The sequence below is a fragment of the Engraulis encrasicolus genome, chromosome 13 (assembly GCF_034702125.1).
Source record: "Engraulis encrasicolus isolate BLACKSEA-1 chromosome 13, IST_EnEncr_1.0, whole genome shotgun sequence".
Taxonomy (NCBI): Eukaryota; Metazoa; Chordata; class Actinopteri; order Clupeiformes; family Engraulidae; genus Engraulis; species Engraulis encrasicolus.
Genome location: NC_085869.1, coordinates 12,635,403 through 12,658,955, shown reverse-complemented (window position 1 = coordinate 12,658,955; position 23,553 = coordinate 12,635,403). Strand labels below are relative to the sequence as shown.

The 23,553-nt window shown below is 42.8% G+C and overlaps 2 protein-coding genes across 4 annotated transcripts in view; one reads left to right on the top strand and one right to left on the bottom strand.

Annotated features, from left to right (window-relative positions):
* Positions 1 to 6,358, bottom strand: part of dgkh (diacylglycerol kinase, eta) — a 60,577-nt gene extending 54,219 nt beyond the window's left edge. For all 3 annotated transcript variants that reach the window (XM_063213062.1, XM_063213063.1, XM_063213064.1), the window contains exons 1-2: positions 6,165 to 6,358; positions 3,391 to 3,528 (exon numbers count right to left, since the gene is read on the bottom strand). In XM_063213062.1, the coding sequence (XP_063069132.1) occupies positions 3,391 to 3,528; positions 6,165 to 6,212 (186 nt within the window). In that variant the 5' untranslated portion in view covers positions 6,213 to 6,358. The remainder of the gene's footprint in view (positions 1 to 3,390; positions 3,529 to 6,164) is intronic.
* Positions 6,359 to 9,892: 3,534 nt separating this feature from the next.
* vwa8 (von Willebrand factor A domain containing 8) overlaps positions 9,893 to 23,553 on the top strand; it is a 53,195-nt gene continuing 39,534 nt past the window's right edge. The window contains exons 1-10 of the mRNA XM_063213061.1: positions 9,893 to 10,159; positions 12,048 to 12,125; positions 12,247 to 12,377; positions 12,780 to 12,890; positions 14,340 to 14,507; positions 15,071 to 15,235; positions 15,719 to 15,768; positions 16,097 to 16,205; positions 17,089 to 17,193; positions 17,703 to 17,816. Of these exons, the coding sequence (XP_063069131.1) occupies positions 10,009 to 10,159; positions 12,048 to 12,125; positions 12,247 to 12,377; positions 12,780 to 12,890; positions 14,340 to 14,507; positions 15,071 to 15,235; positions 15,719 to 15,768; positions 16,097 to 16,205; positions 17,089 to 17,193; positions 17,703 to 17,816 (1,182 nt within the window). The 5' untranslated portion in view covers positions 9,893 to 10,008. The remainder of the gene's footprint in view (positions 10,160 to 12,047; positions 12,126 to 12,246; positions 12,378 to 12,779; positions 12,891 to 14,339; positions 14,508 to 15,070; positions 15,236 to 15,718; positions 15,769 to 16,096; positions 16,206 to 17,088; positions 17,194 to 17,702; positions 17,817 to 23,553) is intronic.

Sequence of the window (23,553 nt, the reverse complement as noted above, 5' to 3'; positions counted from 1 at the left end):
AGCACAAAACACCCAATATCACACAATGGTAAAACCCCTTTAAAATGTATCTCTCATAACTCCTTGCTGATAAATGGTCTCATACATGATCTCATAATGATCTCATAAATGATTGCTAACAATCTTTTTTTAAATCTATTTGGTTGTTGCAGTCCTACAGATCACTGAGCAGTTGCAGTTCTGCTTGGAATGTCAAACTCCTCTAAAAAATGAGAATCCTCTGCTTTCTATCTCTACAATCCTTCCTACAACATTTAAATTAGAACCACAAGCAATACTCACTCATTTATCCTCCTTCCATCTATAAATATAGCATGAACATGGAAACCTAGAAAAAAATCTATCTACTGGCATATGGGGTGAGCTATCTATTTATAGCAGAGAAAGTAGGCTGTCTGAGGACAGAATTACAAACCAAGAGGCAAGCTCCTCTCCAGCATCATGGTGTACAGCTGAATAACTAACTGAGTGTGTCCACTGTCCACGCACAAACATAATCTTAAATTCATTCTCTATGAAAAGTGTATTATGCAAATAACAGTGGGGCAGACAAATATACAGTGGGAGGAAAAAAAGTGAGAACACTCATTGACATTTCTTACATTTAGGCCTATGTCAAAATTGGTCATAGAAGACGGTCAGATTTTCGCGGAAATCACAAGAAGGAACAAACCGTGTCTGCTTTAACTAATACCACTTCATAAATGTATATGGTACAAGAAAGCGTCTATAAATGAAGACAGTTCAGTAGTGTTGCTTCTGTCTCAAGTGGTGATCGCCTTGCAATTACTCCAAAGACATAGCACAGAGTCCTCAATGAAGTTAATAACAATCCTAGGCCCTGCCGTGGCCAACCGGTAGGGCACTCGCCTGCCATGCGGCTTAACCGGATTTGATTCCCAGCCCGGGTCCTTTGCCGACCCCTCCCCATCTCTCTCCCAATTTGCTTCCACCTCTCACACTGTCCTGTCAAATAAAGTTGTGAAAGACCAAAAAAACATCTTAACAACAAAAAAAGCAATCCTAGAGGGTCAGATGAAGACTTGCAGAAATCACTGGAACATCCATTGTTATTGAAAACCACGCCATTCCATGGTATTTGATATATGGTATTTCTGTTTGTGGACTCTGGTGGAACTGACGTGGACTTGTGCTATGTGAAAGACTAGTGTGTACAATGTAGATGGCTTTTCTTTTACATCAATGGTTCTCAACCTTTCTTTGCCCCCTTGACCACATCATAAGCCTCCTAACGCACCCCTTGACAGCATCATAAGCCTGCCAAAGCCCCCCTTACTATTGAAAAATGAAATAGTGTAATGCACCCCAATGGGAACTAAGCCCTGCCCCCACTCAGCGGTGACATTCTCAATGCCCCCCTAGGGCTCCAAAACGCCCCCTGGGGAGCTGTAGCACCCCTGTTGAGGAACACTATTTTACATGACAGTTTCCAACAAGTGGAGATAGGGATACCAACATCTCACTGGGGCATTGGACGGGATCTTTGAAAGTCACATTTCACTGTGTGGCCTCATAACCGCAGAGATACACCAGCGGCGACGCGATTCAAGCGACAGAGTGTAGCAGCAAGCGATACGAGAGATTGAGGAGACTAGAGTATGTCCGTACAGGCAGAAGGCAAAGCATTCAAGCATTCCCATTGGCTGTGGTCACTGACCTCTATACAGTCATTGGCTGTCGCGGCTTGTCGCCGAACCGCGTCATAGAAAGTTGAAAAGATTTCAACTTCAAATTGTCGCGCTCGTCGCGCAAATCGCTCTAGTCTCCAGAATCGCTTTTGTCTCTCGACTCAATACAAAGTCAATTACTTCCGTCGCTCGACTCGCTTAGATCGCCGCTGGTGTATCTCTGCGGTAATGCTGGCTGTTCCGCCCAGTGGAACGCTGTAGCTGTTGAAAAGACTTTACGTAAGGGTTAACGTTCGGCGAGAAGGTCGCTACCGTGGAATAGCAGCACGACAGAGAGAATCTTTAGACCCCGACGCGGAGCGGAGGGGTCTTGTTCTCTCTGAAGTGCTGCTATTCCACAAGCGACCGACTCGCCGAAAGTTAACCCGCTTATTATATGGATATACTTAAATGATTCACACATGGCGGGGACATTTCTTTAGGCCTATTTAATGTTAAGATTGTTGCTGCGCAAAACAAAACAGTGCCGTTGTGGAACACCGCTAGGCAACAGCTAGGTAGCCAGGACAACAGGTGTTGTGTATCACAGCAGCTGATTAGAGTCTTGTTGAAAAGTCGCTTTAGCAGTGAAAAGTCTTGTTGCCATTGACAGCGGTCTGTTATAGACCAACCCGTCCGTTATCGAAAAATAACAGACGTGCGAACGTTGGGGAGCCCCGTTGAAATGAATGGAGCATTTGACCAATGACGTCACACCATATAATAATACTGAATAATAGCACTACGTTATTACGACATTAGGCTACACGCTATTCAAGAAGGAGGTAAAGACTCGTACGACCTTAAGCGACAGTTTGTAGTTGGACTTGAGTGAATATTATGCAAATTAGCTATGATGCTGTTCGGCGACAGCCACCAGAGCCAATGGGAATGTTGGAATGCTTGCATTCTGCTTTTAACGGACATACTCTGTCCCTTCTATCGCTCGTATCGCTCTTGCTGCACAGTCCAGTGATTCTTTGTTGCTTGATCGGCCGCTGTGTTCGCCCAGTAAGACAGGCTCTGTAAGTGTGTGTAGTGCACTCTAACGCAATGCTAATGTACTTAACTAAAAAAAAAACACTAACCCAACTTGGCATCTAGTATCATATATATTTCCAGCACACTTTTTACCTGCAAGTGATGTAATCTCTGATTATGTCCTTGACTGTACGTCGCTTTGACTAAAAGCGCCTGCCAAATGTAATGTAATGTAATATTACGAGGCTTTACAACTTTGTCGTTGCTATTCTGTGCAATAGGTCATTTCATGAGCATAAGGGGCATAGGCGTGGAAAGATAGGGACGAGGTGGTGTTAACGCAAAAATGCCCTTTTTGAACGTTCTTTTTGGAAACTTTCTTTTGTCACAATGTACTGTGGTCCACATGTTGACATGATAATCTACAAATGCTTCATGGATCAAAAGCATGTGACAATAATGCCCCGATGTGGACAGCTGGAAGTTCCAAATGCCCCCAACACCCCTCCTTCAGCACCTACCTCCCAAGTGTCTGTGCACGCCACTGACACTGGGTAACAACTAAGTGGGTTTAAAGTTGGTTTCTTTTCCCTTGTTTGCTATTACTTGACTTTTGTATTTCATTCTCGATTGTAACATCTGAAAGAAATCATCATCATCATCATCATCACCATCATCATCATCATCATCATCAACAATGGCAGCAGTTTTGACACGTTACCTTGCTTCTGAGCTGCCCAGATGTGGACACCTTCCTGATCAACTTCTGAGGCCCCTCTTGCTCTCCATCGCTGTCAGAGGACTCGTCAACCGCACCCGAGCACGCCATGACTGACGGGGCAACACCTTTCTCCGGTTCCTAATGGAAGAAGAGTAATAGTTAGAAGAAGTAACAGGCAGAAGTAACAATAGTTTTTCTTCAAAAATGTACCAAGATGTTAGTCTGGCCCCGATCAATGAGACATCGGAAGATTGTTGATGGGAACAAATCGTTGTTTTTCAATCTGTGTAGGTGACTATTGGCCAACGCTTTGTTGTCACTCCCTCAAAACCCAGTCCGCTTTGCATCCAGAGATTTAACAAAAATCAAAACAAATCTGCTGCATTGTGAGTGGCAAGCCAGTTTCAGGGCCTGAGGTATTCTCAGAGGCTAGACCCACTCACAGGCAAAAATAATTTTGGTCATTGGCGGGTTAACTAGGCTACCAAGATGTCACAATTTGTAACATTGCATGTTAGGATGCAAAGGTCTGGATATAACCAACAACATCTAGCTGTTGATATTTTATTCTTTAACTTTTCCTCCAGCAGCCTTTACAGAAATTGGAAGGATGATGTTCCTATTCCTAGGGTACATGTACACAAAACACACCTCAACATGCCAGAGGCGATTGGGGAGATCAAATGGTTTACAGTGCCTTGCATAAGTATTGTCAATGTAAACATTTTGCCCCGTCATGACCACAAACACTAGTATATTTTAAGGACAAGTGCACTATTTTGAACATTTAACCCCTTTTCTGAATTGTCTTCAATAAAGTACAGTGGTCCTCACCAATTTTTTTGATGTTTGCTGATGTCTCCTTTATTTGGCTAGTTTGGATTTTGTCTCAAACTGGCTTTATAATGGTCATCTATGGGCATGTCCAAATACGTTCTAAAAACCACCCTATAGGATTAACATTAGATTAACCTTTTCCACTGATTTCACCAAGGAGAATCCAATAACTAACTCTAATTGTAATTCATAATTGGATATTCTTTGGTGAAATCCGCGAAAAATGGGTGTTACTAGCCATTAGCAAGGCTAGAACACTTCACTTTGAGAAACACCCATCATCCTTTAGTCCTCCACCTTTCTCGTACTACAGAAGCCGAGATACTCATAGGAAAAGACTCAATCGAGACATGGCATCCGCTAACATTCTATCTTAACCTCTTAATGAGGTAAGTGTGGTTCAATTGCTGTAGTGTAATTTTGCATTTCAGTTTGCAACAGTCAGTGGAAACGGAAAACCGCGAAGCTGATCACACGTCCTTCTACAAATGCCGTAGTTTTAAAATGGCGGAGTGACATGACAACCTGCATTGGCGACACCTTTGCCGAAGTAGGTGAATATAAAGAATGCAAGAATATTGCACTTTTAGGATGGAGGTTGTTAGTAGTGAATGACGTAATACTTTAAATGAAAAGACAATAAATTGTTGTAAAACATTAGTTAAAATACAAGTATTATGCATTATGGCTTAAGTTTGTTCGATCGGGCAGTTAAGAGGGACTGTCATGTCTTGCTAGGCTTGCAGTGCTGAGAGACTCTTTCCATTTCCAGATCATTGGTTTCCAGTTACCCAAATCTTTTGTAACCTATGACTGCTTTAAACCTTTCTACAATTTCATCCTGGTCCTGCCTGGTGTGTGGGGCATCCTGATGCTGTGTGCTCCCCAAGGGTCTCTCAACACACATCTAAGACTATCAGAGAACAGCTGTATGTATTATACACTTATACACAGACGTAGGTCAGTATTTTGTCATTCAAACATCATCAGACAACTTCTGAAAACAACTATTATCCGTAGATTTAGGTCAACATTTGAGATTTCAGTCACACAATGTGTAACAACAGGGTATGAATATGAATGTAATAGGGTGGCCTATGTAAAATTATGTGAGCTGTTGCATTATCTAACATGCTCAGATAAAACAGCCAAGACAACAGGTCCTTACACACTGTGCAGCGCTCCAATGATAACTTTCAATGTTGTACACTTAGCCGTTTGGCCTTCCTGTAATTCCTCTCTGCATGTTGAATGTTTTTAACCTATGTATTTTAAACCTACGTGTTGACCCCATTTGAGATACCGCGCGCTGCGCATATTACGCATTTTGCGCCAACACGAACAGGCCCATTGCGCGCACTGGGGCACCTCCCCATGGGCGGGGGGCACACATACATACATGTGCACTGAAAATCTACCTGTAGTAGCGGTCCAACAACACAAGGGGATGTGGTACGACAAGCTAGCTCGACGCGCCGCCGCAAACAGGAATTCGCGATGTTCTTCCTATCCAAATGGTTCCAGCCTGGGTAGCCTACCTGGCCGCCCGGTTGCTTGTCAATCTGTGTTAACCTTATTCAACACCAGCAGAGAACACATGCTACATTACAATACCATAACCTAAGAAAAAGAATAGCATAGGCTGCATCAATAACAGGCTAATCATAGTAAAGCACAACTGCCTTCCAAAAAGACGCGTCTCCCAATTTATTCCGTTATTTGGCTGGTTGAGACGATGCTGTTTCCGAATTAGCTGTAGGTAACTCTTTCACTTCTGCTGTGAAAATCCTCCCACGATTGTGCAGACACGAGAAGATGCGAGGAGACAGTGGAGTAGGTACAACAGAGATTGCAGCTGTTAAAAATAGCGTAATAACACAAGGCTGTGGTCACGCATTCCTCCATAGTCTTCAAAACAAATGCGAATGCTGATTTACCATCTCTTCCCACGCAAGACGACCGAAATCGTAATCATCATCCATCATTACATTTTCCTCTGTAGCAATCGACAGAAGTTGTGTCACAAATCCTGTATATGGGAGATGTGCAGAATCTTCTGTTTGGAGTAAATGTTGAGTGTAGCCTACGCGCAAATCTAGGAGCCCCCTTTCCCTGACATCTTCCAAGGACTGCCCTCTCGCCACGAGAAAAAGTTTCCACCAGTGAAGCAAGAAATAGACAATGACGTCACCGCCACTGGTTAATCATGGCTGTTATGACCGCTTAGAGATTTATGTGATGCTGAACATTGTTCTGACAACAAGCACATCCGTCCACGGAACTTGTCATCTATAGCCATATACCTTTAAGACTTCAGACTAGCTCAAAACAGAACTGGAATACCTCTAAAATGCAAATGCGTGAAACATAATATTCAAAGTTCTTTATTAATTTGTCATTTGTGCATGAACTAGTAGTTCAGGTAGCCTACACAGGAACTCTTGTACAGGCCCTTTGAGTCAGGAAATAGAAAAAAAGAAGATAAAAGACATTTTAAAAGTGATCCAACTAGAAGTTTGTCAAATAGTTTTGCCATCAGTTCGACTGTAAGTAGTGGGGAAGAAGCTATTTTTTATTATTATTATTTTTTTTGCAGAAATACTGTCTGCTCAACTGTGCCTTGGTTGTAGGCTATCCTATGTGCACTTGGCCTACTTATGTGTGAGCAGAGAGTTAACTGGATGGAGTGGGTCTTTCAGTGAAGGCCAAAAGCCCATCAGGGAAACTCCAACTCCCACTGTCATTGTGATACAGCACTCCACAGCACAAAAGTATGCACACTGCACACAATGAAATTGCATTCATGCCTGTGCAAGGGGTCAGACCCCAATGGCTCCCCAAGGGAGCAGTGTGGCGGAACAGTACCATGCTCAGGGTACCTCAGTCATGGAGGAGAATGGGGGAGAGCGCGGGTGTCAACCTGGCGTGTCGAGAGTCGAACCGGCAACCTTTGGGCTACAAATCTAAAAGTCTTACGCTTACCCATGACTGGCCTCAAATGATTCAAATGCCCCTTAATGATTTTCTCTGCTCTGTTCTGGATGCACTGCACAAGCATGGAGTCCAGAAGTAAGTGTTGTACCTAATGTTCTCTGCAGTCTTGATTATTCTTTACGCTGACCTCAAAGATTCAAATACCCCGGCAATCTTGATTATTCTTTGCAGAGACTTCCTGTCACCCAGTGTGGTGTTGCCATACTAGACCATGATGCCCCTGTGGTGAGGATGCTCTCCACTAGTCCTCTGTAGGCCTGGGTGAGAGAGCGGTGTTTCATAGCCTTCATCCTTACAAAGTGTGACATTAGTGGTTTTATTGTGTAACATTTTAAACCGCCTTCTTGGCCAGGTCTCCCTGGAAGAAGAGTTGATCTAACTCAATGGGACTTCCTGGTTAAATAAAGGATAAATGAAATAAAAAATTAAATTAAATTAGATGCATATGATATTCATGAAGAGATTTCAGTTCACACAAGTCCCATTGAAGTCGGAACAGTAGGTAGCCTAAATTGTGAATAACATAAAAATCCTTTTTAAAATAAATAAATAAATAATAATAATAATAATCTGATTCTTGCAGTAGATCAGTGGTTCCCAAACTTTTTTTCTGCGGGGATGCCCTTTTGGATTTGAGAATGTTTTTGCGACACCCCCCTCCCCCAACCCCTACATTCATAGTTATTTTTTGTCTAATAATATTGCTGGATGTTCTATTAACAGTTTGTCCGCTAATATTGCGAGAAATTCATAGGAAAAGCAAATGCATCTATTCACCATATACAGTAAGTCAATACTGTTACTAACCAATTAATGGAATTGTCAGCTAATTACCTGTTGATTTCCCATTTTTATGAAAAGTTTTTATTTGAAGTCCCCTCTGTTCGCGACCTCCAATGGGTTCCCTCTGGACCCCCAGTTTGGGAACCACAGCAGTAGATGGAGAATAGTAGCTACAAAGAAAACACATCAGTCAAGAAATATTATTTTGAGGGAAATTCATAAAAATGAAAAATTAACATGTCTCAAATCAGTTGGGACAGGGGTAATAAAAGGCAGCAAATTTTGAGAAAGATTAAAGACAACACAAAGGACATTATCCCCTTAGCGCAGAGCGTATGTTACAACCTTACTGTCCCCAACATTGTAATGGCTATGTCTTAATCTGTTCTTAAGGCTCTCTGTACTGTCATAGCAATGTTGTTATGATAGAATGTTGTTGAATATTTTAAGCAAACAGTGAAAAGGCCCGCCGGCGACCCCTTCTGCAGTAAGAGGCTACCTGATAAGATGACATTATATAAATACAGTTCTTTCTTGGCTTGGGCATGACTTCAACAGCTCAAATTGCTGGTGTGGGCCTATTCTTTGTCTCTCTTCCTGTCGGGGGGAACAATGTGTCTTTATGGTAGAAGAGAAATGGGCACACACACAAAGTCCCAACACTTCCAACCACAAATGAATACATTATGAGTGGTTGATCAATTTAGTAATAAGCAGCTAATAGATAGTGATAATAGATAATGAAAAGGATACCAAAACATTTAGGGAAAGTGCATTTTCAAAACATTGTGGGAGCAGTTTGGAGCGCGTCCCTTCCTCTTCCAACATGTGCACTAGTGCATAAAACAAGGTCCATAAAGACATGGATGACAGAATATGGTATGGCTGAATTCGACTGGCCTGCGCAGAGTCCTAACCTGAACCCAATAGAATCAGCCTGGTTCTCACCAGACCTATGTGTGTGTGAGAGAGTGTGTGTAGCTCTGGAGCCCCCTGGTGGAGCTCCAACACACATAGAACCAACACGTGCTCTCCCAGACCTAGTAGGCCTAGTCTGGAGCTCATGAAGCTGCGTGGAACTGGTCGGGCAAGAGATAGGCAACAATGGAACACCTTTGGGATGAATTAAAGCGGAGACTGTGAGGCCCTCAGGCCTCAACATCAGTGTGACTTCACCAATGTGCTTTTTGAAGAATGGTGAAATTCCTAAACACACTCCTTAACCTTGTAGTAGCCTTCCCAGATGAGTTGAAGCTGTAATACTTGTAGCTGCAAAAGGTGGACTGTTCGTTAAACCCTATGGGTAAGGAATGGGATAGCAGTCGGTTCATATGTGAGGCAGGTTAGCTAATGTTTTTGTTAATATACAGTGCTCTGCAATAATGAGTACACTACACACCTGTTGAACAGTAACATTTTGAACAATAATTAAAATGAACACACAAGTTCTATTCCCAAAATGCACATAGGCCTACAGAGACATTTTTAACATAGGCCTAGTCTTTTTTTTGCCAAGTGCAACTTCTACAGGTGTTTAGTTTTTCCACCAGGGCTTTTGACCTGTACTGACAAGCATTCTGCTATTAGGATTTGGCCTCATAGCTCCCACAATTAGCCAATAATAATCTAGAGGCGCAAAAAAAAGAGTTCAGAATTCAATATTCATTTTTCAGGGCAAACAATAGCGTATCACAGCAAAGTCTACAGCATACCTTGAGAAAAGTCATCAGATTACTTAAAAAAACCGAAATAGTTATTTTTATATCAGGAGTGAAGGTAGTTATTGTAACCACCCGCCAATGATGAAAAAATAGACGATATTTCATGGAACCTTTGAATAGGAACACATTTTTCCACACGGACTATGTACACGCGACGGGCCGGCGTAGTTAGTCATTACGTTTTGTAATAACAGGTCGCGATGAAGTGTGTAACAACATGAGAAAAGTAGTCCAGTATTTTATATATAATTCGGCTCGCTGACTGGCTGTATACCAATTTAAGATGCCTTCGCAGATTGTTTGTAAAGGCACTGCTGCAGCCATCGCTGCACGAAGAATAAGGACTATTTTGGTACCACTTTCCTCGAAGGGTGAATGGGCAGGTTTGGCCAAGGGTCGAAGTGTTGAAAGCAAATTCGTAAACACATCAACAGGTAACCCAGAAAATGGACTGAGAATGCTCCAAAATTGTCCTTTAATCGTGTCAGCAGGAAACAGTATAGACTAGAGTTGTTGAACAACAAGCTTGAGAGGTTGAGAATGAAGTAGGCTAAAGGTGGCAGTGAGAATGTGTGGTGGTTAGTGCCAGTGAAAGATTTGGGCAAGTTACTAGAGAGTTTGAATGAAGAAGGACGCATGCAGCATACCCAATGGGTTGCTGTTGATGATACACAATTTTCTTCTACAACAGGACAATTACCCAACACCCACCCACCAAATTAATCAACAGTCATACAGTGTAATAATTCTAGAACCCACATAACAATACAAGTGAGAGATATTTCAGCAAGTGTGTTGGGTGCATACACATAGTTTTTTTTATCTCAAAACTTTTAAATGGCAAATGCCTTCAGGCAAGAGGTTCAGGCTGCCCTCATTCCAGACAAATAGAGGCCGTAGAATAGATCATGTACCCTCACTGTGTTAAATGAGGATCGCACTGAAATTGTACCTGAATAGCACACTGCACTTTGACTCTGAATAGCTGCACTTAACCACCGCATTGTATATGTCATCTGTCATCTTGTCTTTTGTCCTGGCTGGCAGGGGGGTGAAATTATTAAGTCTGTCTTATTGTCTCTCTCTGTGGAGCAGCATCAGCTTACTGATGCATAAATAGATTACTGTTTGATCTCTAACGCCTTGCATATATTTTTCCAAGTGATTTTGAAACTATTGTAAAAGGAATAAATGTATGCATTTTCCTGCAAAACACAACATCTATCACTAAAATCTACTCTTTTGCTGTTTCATTGTTTCAATAACCTCCTGCAGACTCTGTGTTGGCCAATCCTGCCGTAAAAATGCTGTCCTGTGCTCCCTGAACCACTCTGGTGTCATGACTTGCTTCTTATTTACTAAGCAACCATGTCAAAATACACTGCAAATATTCATGTAAAAGGTGTTAAGTCTGTTTGAGAAGGGTCAAATCATTGACATAATTATTCACCAGAATGATTGGTGTCAATCTAGCTTCAGCTACACAGTATGTGTTCAAAGAAGGAGCACAGCTGACTATTTGAATATAGTGAATAAACAGATACTTCCATTACTGTTACTTTTTTCTTTTCTGATGGCCAAGATTCCAAGATGACAGTATCAAGACTCATCAGGCTCAAATTTTGCTCAGGGAGCCTGAAACGTCCTTTTCCCACATGGATTGACTACCAAAGAATCCAGGATTTACACATTGTTCAGGCTCTACCCTCATCAGTACAAGGTCTTGGTCAACACTCATATGCAACACTGGAATCAAATGAATCCAGACAGAAGTTGTTTGAAATAATACAATGATACCAAATGTGCAGTGTAATCAAGGCTAAAGGCGGTCCAACTGCATTTGTGTGACCGTTTTTGGTGGGGACTTTTTTTTTGGCCACGCTTTGTACATTTGATATTGTATACATTAGACCATGAGATACTTTAGACCAGTGATTCTTAGCCTGGGGTGCAGACACCCCCTGGGGGTGCGCCAGAGATTTCAGGGGGTGCACGGTATTTTGTTTGTTTTGAGGTTGTACCAAAATTCTGCATCCAAACATTATAATTAGGCCAAATGGTGACAAAACATGTTTTGGTCCACATGTAAAGTCATTAAAATATTGATTAATTTCTAAAGCAAGAATGAATGTAATTTATCACTTAAATCATTTTTTAGTCCGTAAATACATGTAGAAATTTGGGTTGGGGGTGCACGGCTTGTCTTGGGCACAGGTTAGGGGGTGCTTCACGAAAAATAGGTTAAGAACTACTGCTTTAGACAATAAGCTTAGACATACTGTACATTAGACTATTTTGATGGGATTTTCTTTCATTTTATAGGTGGGACAGTGAAAATTGGAGACATTTCATACCAGCTCAAAAAGCCAGAGAGACCAGAGCTTGTCCCCATAAATCATGGTAAGCATCTCATATGTTGTGAAAAATATTCATGTTGGGCCAAAATACAGTGCACACTGTGGGACTGTAAGTCAGTCTGGAAAAAAAGTTCCTAGTCCTCATAAAGTAAGGTCTCCTGCAGTGAATGATGCCTTGCCCCAGACTGTCGCTCGTCATCTCCGATGGATCATGCAGAAGGACCTTTTGGGCCAAGATGTGTTCCTCATTGGACCTCCAGGCCCCCTCAGACGCTCCATTGCTATGCAGTATCTGGTACAGTAGCCCCCTCCAAATAGGAAAACACTAATCTTAGTTCTGTCTGCAAAGCTGAGTAGATAGATGTCCATTGATCATTTTGTCCATTGAGTTTTTTTTAACAATAAAGTGAAACAAAGGGGGTTGTTAATAGCAAAGGGAAGGAAAACAGGACTTACTAGTACAACTAGTCCAACAAGGCACATGGGATTTATGTGAAACACAAAGACAATGAGTTTTAACCAGCTACTTAAGGTGACATAATTAAGTTCAGTAGTCCACTTAATACGTAGTATCCACTTAATTCGTAGTTATTTAAGGCCAATTGAAGCTTCAGTAAGATCTATCAGACATTATTGAAATGTGTTGTGTTTTTGTTCATTGACAGTGTTTTGAAGCTTCTGTTTTTTTTCTGTACAGGAGTTGACAAAACGTGAAGTAGAATATGTTGCCCTCAGTCGAGATACCACTGAAACGGATCTTAAACAGCGAAGGGAGATCAAAGCTGGAACGGCCTTCTATGTTGATCAGGTAAGAGCCTCCATGCCTTTCAAATCACAGAAAATAACGTGTGTGTGTGTGAGTGAGTGAGTGAGTGTGTGTGTCTGTGTCTGTCTGTCTGTCTGTCTGTCTGTGTGTGTGTGTGTGTGTGTGTGGGGGGGGGGGGTTGGCCACAGTGAACTGTATGTTGGTCGGCCCTACAGTGAGTATACACCGCATTCCACATTATTATGCAAATGACATTTTTCGCTGTTTCCCCAAATAATCAATACAAATGACAGTCGTCATAATTTTCAAGTCATCAGCCATTAGAGTACAATTTAAAAGTTTTTGAATGAACCTTCCAATGATAACGGTATTTTTTAAAATAATAAAAAACTTTAAATGCTCTGTTCCACATTATTACGCAAAATAGTTTTGTAGTGTTGTAATCCAAATTTCTTTCTTTTTTTCCCATTTACCTCAAAACAGTTGGAATTTGGTACCTTCTAAATTACATTTCAATGTTCAATACTTGGTGATAAGCTCTTTGTCTTAGTAACTGGAATGCTGCGATTAACATTGAAGTCAATGGTAGGGCATTGCATGGGAGTTATGGAAGCCCAGATATCCTTGATGCTTTGCTCTCAGCTGTTTTTGTTTGTTTGGTCTGGTGACCCACACTTCACTCTTCAATATACCCATAGATTTCCATGCCACGTTTAGGTGCTTTTGAGGTGATGACATTCTAACGCACCAGACATAAAACCCCATTGAAAATGAATGGGATGCTATGTCTGGTGAGTTAGAATGTCATCACCTCCAAAGCACCTACACGTGACATGGAAATTTACGGGTATATTGAAGAGTGAAGTGTGGGTCACCAGACCAAACAAACAAAAACAGCTGAGAGCAAAGCATCAAGGATATCTAGGCTTCCATAACTCCCATGCAATGCCCTGCCATTGACTTCAATGTTAAACGCAGCATTCCAGTTACAGCTTATGACCAAGTTTTGAACATCGAAATGTAATTTAGAAGGTACCAAATGCCAACTGTTTTGATGTAAATGGGAAAAAAAGAAAGAAATTTGTATTACAACACTACAAAACTGTTTTGCGTAATAATTTGGAACAGAGCATTTTGGGCATTTTAAGTTTTTTGTTATTTCAAAAAATACCGTTATCATTGGAAGGTTCATTCAAAAACTTTTGAATTGTACTCTAATGGCCGATTACTTGAAAATTATGACGACTGTCATTTCTATTGATTATTTAGGAAAACGGCAAAAAATGTCATTTGCGTAATAATGTGAAATGCGGTGTACTGTTTGTGGGACCCCTGGGTCCCCGTGGAATGCAAGCCATACTGTATTTGGGAGGTGTAGTGCTCTCCTAGCACCTCCGCACCAAAAGCCCCATTGTATATTAAAAAAAAGACCATTTCAATACTATTGCTTAATCTTTTGTGATGTCATGTTTTTTGACATGTTTCCTGCAGTGTGCAGTGCGAGCGGCTATAGAGGGACGTACCCTTGTTCTGGAAGGCCTGGAGAAAGCTGAAAGGAACGTGCTGCCTGTCCTGAATAACTTGCTGGAGAACAGAGAAATGCAACTGGAGGACGGGCGCTTTCTCATGTCAGCACAACGCTACGACAAACTACTCAAGGTAGCGTTTTGGAGAGCGCGCACATCCAGATAAAACAGGTGCCGGACGTAAACACGATGAAACAAGAAAAGAAAGAAGGTCCGCACACTGCTGCTGCTCCCAGTTTATTAAACACAACGTTTCGACCAGTCTGGTCTTCGTCAGGTTTACTGACGAAGACCAGACTGGTTGAAACGTTGTGTTTAATGAACTGGGAGCAGCAGCAGTGTGCGGACCTCCCAAACTCCTCAAGGTATACACGTACAGTCCCCTCCAAAAGTCTTGGAACAGCAAGGCAAATGTTCTTTTGAGGACCTTTTGGATTTAAAATGAAAGGGTTAATGTGAGACGAGTTCAGCCTTTATTTCCCGGTAAAACCACACCATAGGCAATCTGCTCAAAAGCACTTTGATACATGAGGTTAAACGCTTGCTTGTTACGGCCTGCTTTGATGGAAATGTGTGCGAGAGCCAAACTTAGTGCAGCTTGCATGACCTTTTCTGACGATTTTCTCTTTGGCCAAGGAATGCAAGAGGACTGTAAGTCAAATTAACAATAACATTCATATTTGTTCATATTCACAGGAGCACACCAAAGAGGAACTTGACTCTTGGAAGATTGTGCGTGTAAGTGAGGACTTCCGTGTCATCGCCCTGGGCCTGCCCGTTCCAAGATACTCTGGCAACCCACTGGATCCTCCACTACGATCCCGCTTCCAGGCTCGCGATATCTACTACCTGCCATTCAAGGTTTGCCTGTTGATGTGCTAAGTCTGACTTTACTTTAGTCCGTATTATGTTGGATGCTAGTGTTGCATAAACTAGCTCATCTAGTATTGCTACGTTTACATGAGACGTTTCATTCTGAATTAATTTACTTTAATTCTGAATAAAGGTTAACTCCCCTTTGAAAACGTCTATGTAAACACTTCACAATTCGAAATTAAATGAAATATCCGAGTAAATTCGACCGAACTATTTAATTTGGAATTATTAATTTGGAATTTAAAACACCATCGTAGCCTATATCTGGATTATGCAGAATACTCCGTTTGGTGACTGGACACTGCCCCCTTCTGCTTGCTACCACAAAAATGGGGACACCAAAATAATTTGTTTTGGAATAACTCACCAACTGTTGCGTTTATATGAACATTTACAGGTATTTATGGCTTGACAATGTCAAATCCATACACTCAAACTCTGTTAAACTTTTGAATGTTTTTTTCCCAGGACCAGCTGGAAATGTTATACAATATAGGACCAAATGTTGAAGCACAGAGGTAAGACATACCTCTGAATTGTCAATTGTCAAATGTTAATATTCCATGATTACAACAGACTGAACAATACGTCAGCTCAGATTTATTTTTGGTAGGTCAAAACATCGGCTCAATTTTTTTTTTGGTTGGTAAAAAAAATGTTTTATGAAAAAAAAAAAGTGTTTTTGTTCCGATAGGTTGCTGCACAGCCAAGACCTTTGTCTGTGATATTATATTTCTATATTTTGCATTTTAACTTTCTTTTTCTATCAAAATGAAGACCCATTCTCAAGAAGCAGTGGTGTATAATGAAGTCAGCTTACATATCCTGCTGCTCCTCTTCTTTCAGGGTGTCACAACTGTTGTCTTTTGCTACCACACTCTGCTCCCAAGAATCTGCATCTCTTGCGATTCCAGACTTCCCTGTGGACAACTTGAGTTCAGCTGTCAAAATCTTGGTGAGAGCTGACAATTCTATAGCTTGAAACACTCCCTCTGAATTCAACTATGCTCCTTGTCTCACTACTCACACTATTTTGAAGCATTATGTATTTTCCAAGGTTTATTGTTTGTTTTGCTTTATGCCGCTTTTTTGTTTTTATTGTGAAGATTTGTGGAACTTGGACCACTGTGACACTAATTAGCCTGGTTCACTCCAGACGGTGTGTGTTTAGCTTCGGCGCCCCCTGGCGGAGCAGAGCTACACACACTACCCTCTGGTACACAGCCTTAGAGCACGCTCCGTCTCCAGCCAGAAAATAGTCGAAGCATTTATTGCTTCAATATCAACGGCAGCTCGCATTGAGGAGTCACAGGACAGATTATAGACTATATTGACTCTTTAGAGATTACCAGGAAGGCTTTTGGAGGAATTTGTTGTTTATGAGGCCGATATTGAAGCAATAAATGCTCCGTCTATTTTCTGGCTGGAGACGGAGCGTGCTCTATGGTTGTGTACCAGACGGTAGTGTGTGTAGCTCTGCTCCGCCAGGGGGCACTGAAGCTACACACACACTGTCAGGTGTGAACCAGGCTAACACTAAATGGCATTAATGTGTAAAAAAGCCAAGCTTGCAGGATATTTAACTTGATTTTTTTTTACTTGACCCTTCATTTTTACTGCTGATATTTTAATTCATCGTTGAGTCTCTGTAGCTATGCAACAACCCAAAAATGTATCCCAGACAGTAAATTCAGTTGAAACTTTCTGAACCTCACATGTCTTAGAAGCCTCATTGTTTTCAAGCAAAAGCAGCAAGCCACATCCTGGAGGTCAAACTGCATCTCTTATGTGTCCATCTCAATGGTTCCTGTTGCTTCATCTTCATCTTTTATTTCCAGAATCTTTTCCCCAAAATGTCCCCACCGCAACTGATCCAGAGGTTGTACCCTTATCACATCATGCTTGCCAAGGAAGGGTGCTCAGCGGTAGAGGGTCTGCTCCATGTAAGGTCTACACACCAAAATGCATGTAGAACATGCTCATACACACACACATACACACACACACACACACACACACACACACACACACACACACACACACACACACACACACACACACACACACACGCACACACAGACACGCATTGTACAAAGACTGGCAAGCCTACTTGTAAGACTATAACATGAAAAGTATAGTCTGGAACCACACCATTGGAAAAGCTGTTGGATCAATGGTTGGTTTTAAAAGTGGTTCAAACTGCATGTTAAAGTCTAGGAAGAGCAGCTGTGTCGCTACCATGCTATCTCCCAGATACACATAAATAGAGCCTTGTGATTGAAGGGCAACCTGCCATACCACTGCAAAGTCACCTTCCAAATTTGAGATAATTTGGTGCCGTGCTGTGGGAGTTATGCGTTCCACAGACTTACAGACGGAGGTTCCTTGAATTATTAGATAGATACTATATTATACTGTCATACTATATTTCTGGTATGTTTTTTGTTTTCAGCGTTTTGAACTCAACACTCCCAAGAGCCAAGTTTCTGAGGTGGTCAATTTGGAGTCAACAGGCACAGACAAGACTGTTACCATCTCATCTGCGGGGAGTGATGTCACTTTCCAGGTTTGAATATTGTGACGTTATCTATTGTAATCAGTACTGTAGTCTATGCCATTATACTATCTTCTCAGATCTTTAACATTTTCACACGATTCAAAAATGATGAGAAGTCTGCAAGGGATCAAATACTTAGTCAAGTCAAGTCAAGTCAAGTTTATTGTCAATTTCTTTACATGCACTGGTCATACAAAGAATTTGAAATTGCGTTTCTTGCTCTCCCATGCAGACATAGACTAATCTAGGTAAGGACATAGACAGTATAGACATAGACAGTACTCATACATGGACATAGACAGTATGGACGTAGACATTGCTCATACAGACATTTAAAGTGCAAGACTGGACAACAGAAGACTTGTAGAGAACATACATTAAGAGGAGGTATTTTGTTGTTCTTTTTCCTAAAAGTCCTTTATAGCGTTCTGACATAGTAATAGTAGCATTTGAAGAAATAAATAATTAAAAAAGGTTTTTATTTAAATACACCAGCAGCAGTATGTGTGTGTGTGTGTTTGTATGTGTTTTGTGTGCGTGTGTGCGTGTGTGTGTGTGTGTGTGTGTGTGTGTGTGTGTGTGTGTGTGTGTGTGTGTGTGTGTTTAGTGCAGGTAGAAAGTGCGGTGTGCGTCTGTGTGTGTGTACCTGTGTATGTGTGTGTGTGTGTGTGTGTGTGTGTATGTGTGTGAGTATGAGTTGTGTGTCAGTGTGTGTATGTTTGGGTTTAGTGCAGAAAGTGCAGTGTGCTTGTGTGTGTGTGTGTGTGTGTGTGTGTGTGTGTGTGTGTGTGTGTGTGTGTGTGTGTGTGTGTGTGTGTGTGTGTGTGGTGTGGTGTGTGTGTGTGTGTGTGTGTGTGTGTGTGTGTGCATGTGTATGTTTTGAGTTAGTGCAGGTTGAAAGTTCAGTCACAGATGTAGTAGTGCAGGTGGAGTGTTCAGTCGCAGATATGGTGGTGGGGATGAGGGGGGGGAGCGTTGTCAGTGGCCTGGCTGGCTAGAGGCTGACAGTGAAGGGAGAGTGGGTTGAGTGTTCAGTATCTTGATTGCTTGATGCATCGTGCTGCTTGTAAGCCTGGTGGTACGGGAACGGAGGCGCCTGTACCTCTTTCCAGAGGGCAGGAGGCTGAACAGTTTGTGTGCAGGGTGGCTTGTGTCTTTGATGATCATCAGTGCTTTTCGGGTGAGGCGTGCGGTGTAAATGTCCTGCAGGGAGGGGAGTGGTACTCCAATGATCTTCTTCGCTGTGTTCACAACACGCTGGAGTGTCTTCCTGTTTTTCTCCGTGCAGCTTCCTCCCCACACTGTGATGCAGCTGGACACGACGCTCTCTATGGTTCCTCTGTAGAATGTTGTCATGATGGAGGGTGTAGCACTTGCCTTCTTTAGTTTGCGCAAGAAGTAGAGACGCTGATGGGCCTTCTTCGCCAGTGATGTAGTGTTGGTGGTCCAAGAGAGGTCGTCGCTGATGTGCACTCCAAGGAACTTGGTGCTGCTCACTCTCTCCACAGCATCACCGTCGATGGTCAGTGGTGGCAGTTGTTTTTGGACCCTCTGAAAGTTGACAACAATCTCCTTGGTCTTGTTGACATTCAGCAGGAGGTTGTTGTCTTTGCACCATCTGGCCAGCAGGTCTACTTCTTCTCTGTAGTGGGTCTCATCGCCCTTAGTGATGAGGCCCACCAGTGTTGTATCATCCGCAAACTTCACTAGATGGTTAGTGCTGTGGGTCGTTGTGCAGTCATGTGTCAGCAGCGTGAACAGCAGGGGGCTGAGAACACAACCTTGCGGAGCCCCCGTGCTCAGGGTCAGGGTGCTTGAGGTGTTATTCCCTACCCGTACTGCTTGTGGTCTCTGCATCAGGAAGTCCAGCAGCCAGTTGCAGAGGGAGGTGCTGAAACCTAGTTTGTCCAGTTTTCTGATGAGTTGTTGTGGTATTATGGTATTGAATGCTGAGCTGAAGTCAATGAACAGCATTCTCACATATGAGTCTTTATTGTCCAAGTGGGTGAGGGCTGGATGGAGGGCAGAGCAGATTGCATCCTCCGTGGATCGCTTGGCTCGGTATGCGAACTGGTAGGGGTCCAGGGTGGGGGGTAGGGTGGCTTTGATGTGTGACAGGACTAGCCGTTCGAAGCACTTCATGATTATGGGCGTCAGTGCTACAGGACGGTAGTCATTGAAGCATGATGGTGATGATTTCTTCGGCACGGGTATGATGGTAGCAGCTTTGAAAAGTGATGGGATGACTGCTTGCTCCAGAGAGATGTTAAAGATGTCTGTGAAGACATCCTTCAGCTCTTCTGCACAATCCTTAATCCTTAATCCTTAATCCTTAATCAATCAATCAATCAAGAGTTTATTGTCATTGTCAAAAAGGCAACGAAATTGTGTTTCGGGTACAATACTTAGTAGCAGCATAAACTAATACAAAGTTTAGTACACCTGGGACGAACTGCGCACTGCGCGCATCCACCTTCACAAATCTTGGTTTTAGACAAGTGTTAGACAACATTGGGTAAGGATGAGGAGAAAAAGATTCCATAGCTCCACATTGCAAACACAACATCAAGGCATAGAACAAAAAACCTCATTATGGCTATAAGCAGTGGAGACGCAGACATTGTACAAAACCGGGGGGAGGGGGGGGAGGGGGGTCAGAAAGCGCGGAGGAGGCGTTGAAGAGTGAGGGGAGGGGTGGGCACTGGATAGCTTATCACCCCACTCTGAGCCATAGCTCAAACCGTCCCAGGGACGGCCTTGCACTGTCCCATAGCAAGTGAAAAACGTCTCCAGGTGCCTGTGGTAGTTGAGGGAGGCAGAGAGTCCAGACATTGCTTGTCCTCCAAGGAGAGATAAGAGTCCTGACCTTGGTCAGGTCGCTGCAGCTGCAGCTGGGGCGCCAAAGCAAAATAAGATTTATGTTTGGGTTATTGCAGACATTCCTTTTTACGATTCTGCGGTAATTCTCATGTGACTGGCCACACGTTTCACGTACAGCAGAATTTCGAGCAACCTATCTCCCAAGCCGATCGATTCCATCTGGCGATCGTGCGCGACAAGTCCATCAATGCGGCGATCAATCGCTTCAAGGTGGCGATGTTCGGCCACAATCACTTCAGTCAATTTGTCCATCTGGCGCTGACCTGCCACAAAACCCTCCAAAGCGCGATTCACGACCACATTCTGTGCTCGAATCTCACTGCCCAACCGATCAATTGAGCCGGACAGCCTGGGGCCCCTAATGGCTGCCCATATCTTTGAGCAAATGCGGTACAGCAGTCCCAAGGATAATCCAATTCCCAAGGAACTTGCCACCAAGTAGCCGAAAGTGTAGACATCTTCTACGTCCTCAATGTTTAACGGAGCCAGACACATGACGTTCCACTTCCCCCACGAGTCCATCACATAGCCAGCCGCCGTCGTCCCATCAGGACAGTTGGGCTCCCCCGAACCCACTTTGATCTTCGAAAAGATGGTGTCAATTGCGTTGAAAGACCAGTTGACCAAATCCATTGTTAATTTCTTTTCAGGAGAACAGGACAGCGTGGAGTCTCAGCAGAAGTTAAAGTCAGACAAGACAGAGTGCAACAGCCGGGGAAGAGATAGTGGAGAGGAGGAGGGGAGAGGGGAGAGGGGAAGGGAGGGGAAAAGAGAGCTCAGGAGCTCTGAAGAAACACGTCCGCCTTCCTCCGAGAGCAGAACAAGAAAAAAAAAATAATAATAATAGTAATACTTAATGTATGTACTTATTACCTATGTTCACTGTAACTTCTACCATGAAAGACTCGATAGACCAAAAGAAGTTCAAGATATTTATTGAAACACTGAAGTATACAGTAGTGATTCTCTTTGGCGTAGGCCCCCGCCTGCTTAGAATAATTCAGATGAAGAGGGCGCATATCCTGCCGATGGATAAGGCAGGGGGGCGAGAGCCTACCCCCCTTCACAGGACGGGGACCAAGTGGTGACGGTGGCTTAAGGTGGTGGCATCCACAGCAGAGTAATGAGAGGACCATTGACCTAGGACAGTGATGATTGGAGCGGACGCTCTCAGAATCCTCGTGGTAGCAAGGCTGAGAAGCAAGAGAAGATGCCGAACTGCGTCAAAAGCAGGGACACCTTACAGATCCTCCTCATGTGACAAGGACCGGCCAGCGATGGAGGCTGAGGGGGAGGTGGTGGGTGCGTCGACACCAGCGTACTCTAGTCAGCGGAAGAGCAGAGATAGACAGAGGGTTTATAAATGAGCGGGCAGGCATCCTATTGGCTCTAGGTAAATGAATGAGAATGCAAGGGGTAGGGTGTGCCTAAGAACAAGAGCAGTGATTGGTTGGTTACTGCAAGAGAATAATTTGAGCTGAGTACCGTCTCATCTTCCTGGCAGAACTTAACGGCTTACAGCTTACATTTCTTTGGATAGCGTTATCTGGATAAATGGAAGTGGGCATCTTGGAGTTGACAGATATTTGTGCTGTCGTGTACAGTATACAGTGGTGCTCATATGTTTACATACCCCAGCAGAATAAACGCTTTCTCTGCGATTTCTCACAAAATATGAAGGATTACACAAAACCTTTTTTTTCACTCATGGCTAGTGACTGGCTTAAGATATTTATTAGCAATATTCTGTGTTTACTCTTTCAAAAGCATGATCACAACCCAAACTACCCAAATGACCCTGTTCAAAAGTTTACATACCCTAGTTTCTGATGCTGAATATGGCCCTGTTTAACATCAGGGACCGCTCTAAATTGTTTGTGGTAGTTGTGGATAAGGCTCTCAATGTTCTCAGATGACAAAACAGCACATTCTTCCTGGCAGAATGGTTGTTTCCTATAATATCTTTGGGTGTCTTGCTGGAACCTCACATTTGAGGTTTCCCCTGAGTGGCTCAATGATGTTGAGATCAGGAGAGTGAGATGGTCGCTCAAAAACCTTCATTTTATTCTTTCTGAAGCTAATGACGGGTTGATTTGGCTTTCTGTGTCGAAATATTGTCATGTTGGCACCGTTGGAATTTCAATTCAGAAATGCAATATGAGGAGTTTGGTTGGAATCAAGCCAATGGGCAAGGGAATCATTGCATTGCAATGATCATTGCAAGGGAAATTGTTCAGGAGGCATAGGACAACCAAAAAATAACTTCAGGTGAAATATAGGACAACATGAAAAAATGTTGGCACTTGAGGAAAGATGGGCTGTTGGGGGTTGCCAGGAGAAAGCCATTACCACAAAAATGCAAACATGTTATTTTGCATATGATACACCAAATAGCACAGTGAAAAGCATCAAAATGCCTGTGACAAAGTCATTTGGAAAAATGAGATCAATATGGAACTTTTTTAGGCCACTATTAACAGTACCATTTGGAGAACAGTCAATGGAGCCTATGATGAAAGTTACACCATACCCTTCTGTGAAACATGGTCATGGACCACTGATTTCATGGGGACATTTGAGTTACAAATGCATTATACTTTTGATCCATACTCGCAGAATGATGAATACATTGCCCTGTGAAAAATACTGGAGGAAACTTGAGACACATCAGCCTTGAAACTGCACATGGTCCATTGTTTGGACATGCCAACATGACAATATTTCAACACAGAAAGCCAAATCAACCCGTCATTAGCTTCAGAAAGAATAAAATGAAGTTTTTGAGCGACCGTCTCACTCTCCTGATCTCAACATCATTGAGCCATTCAGGGGAAACCTCAAATGTGAGGTTCCAGCAAGACACCCA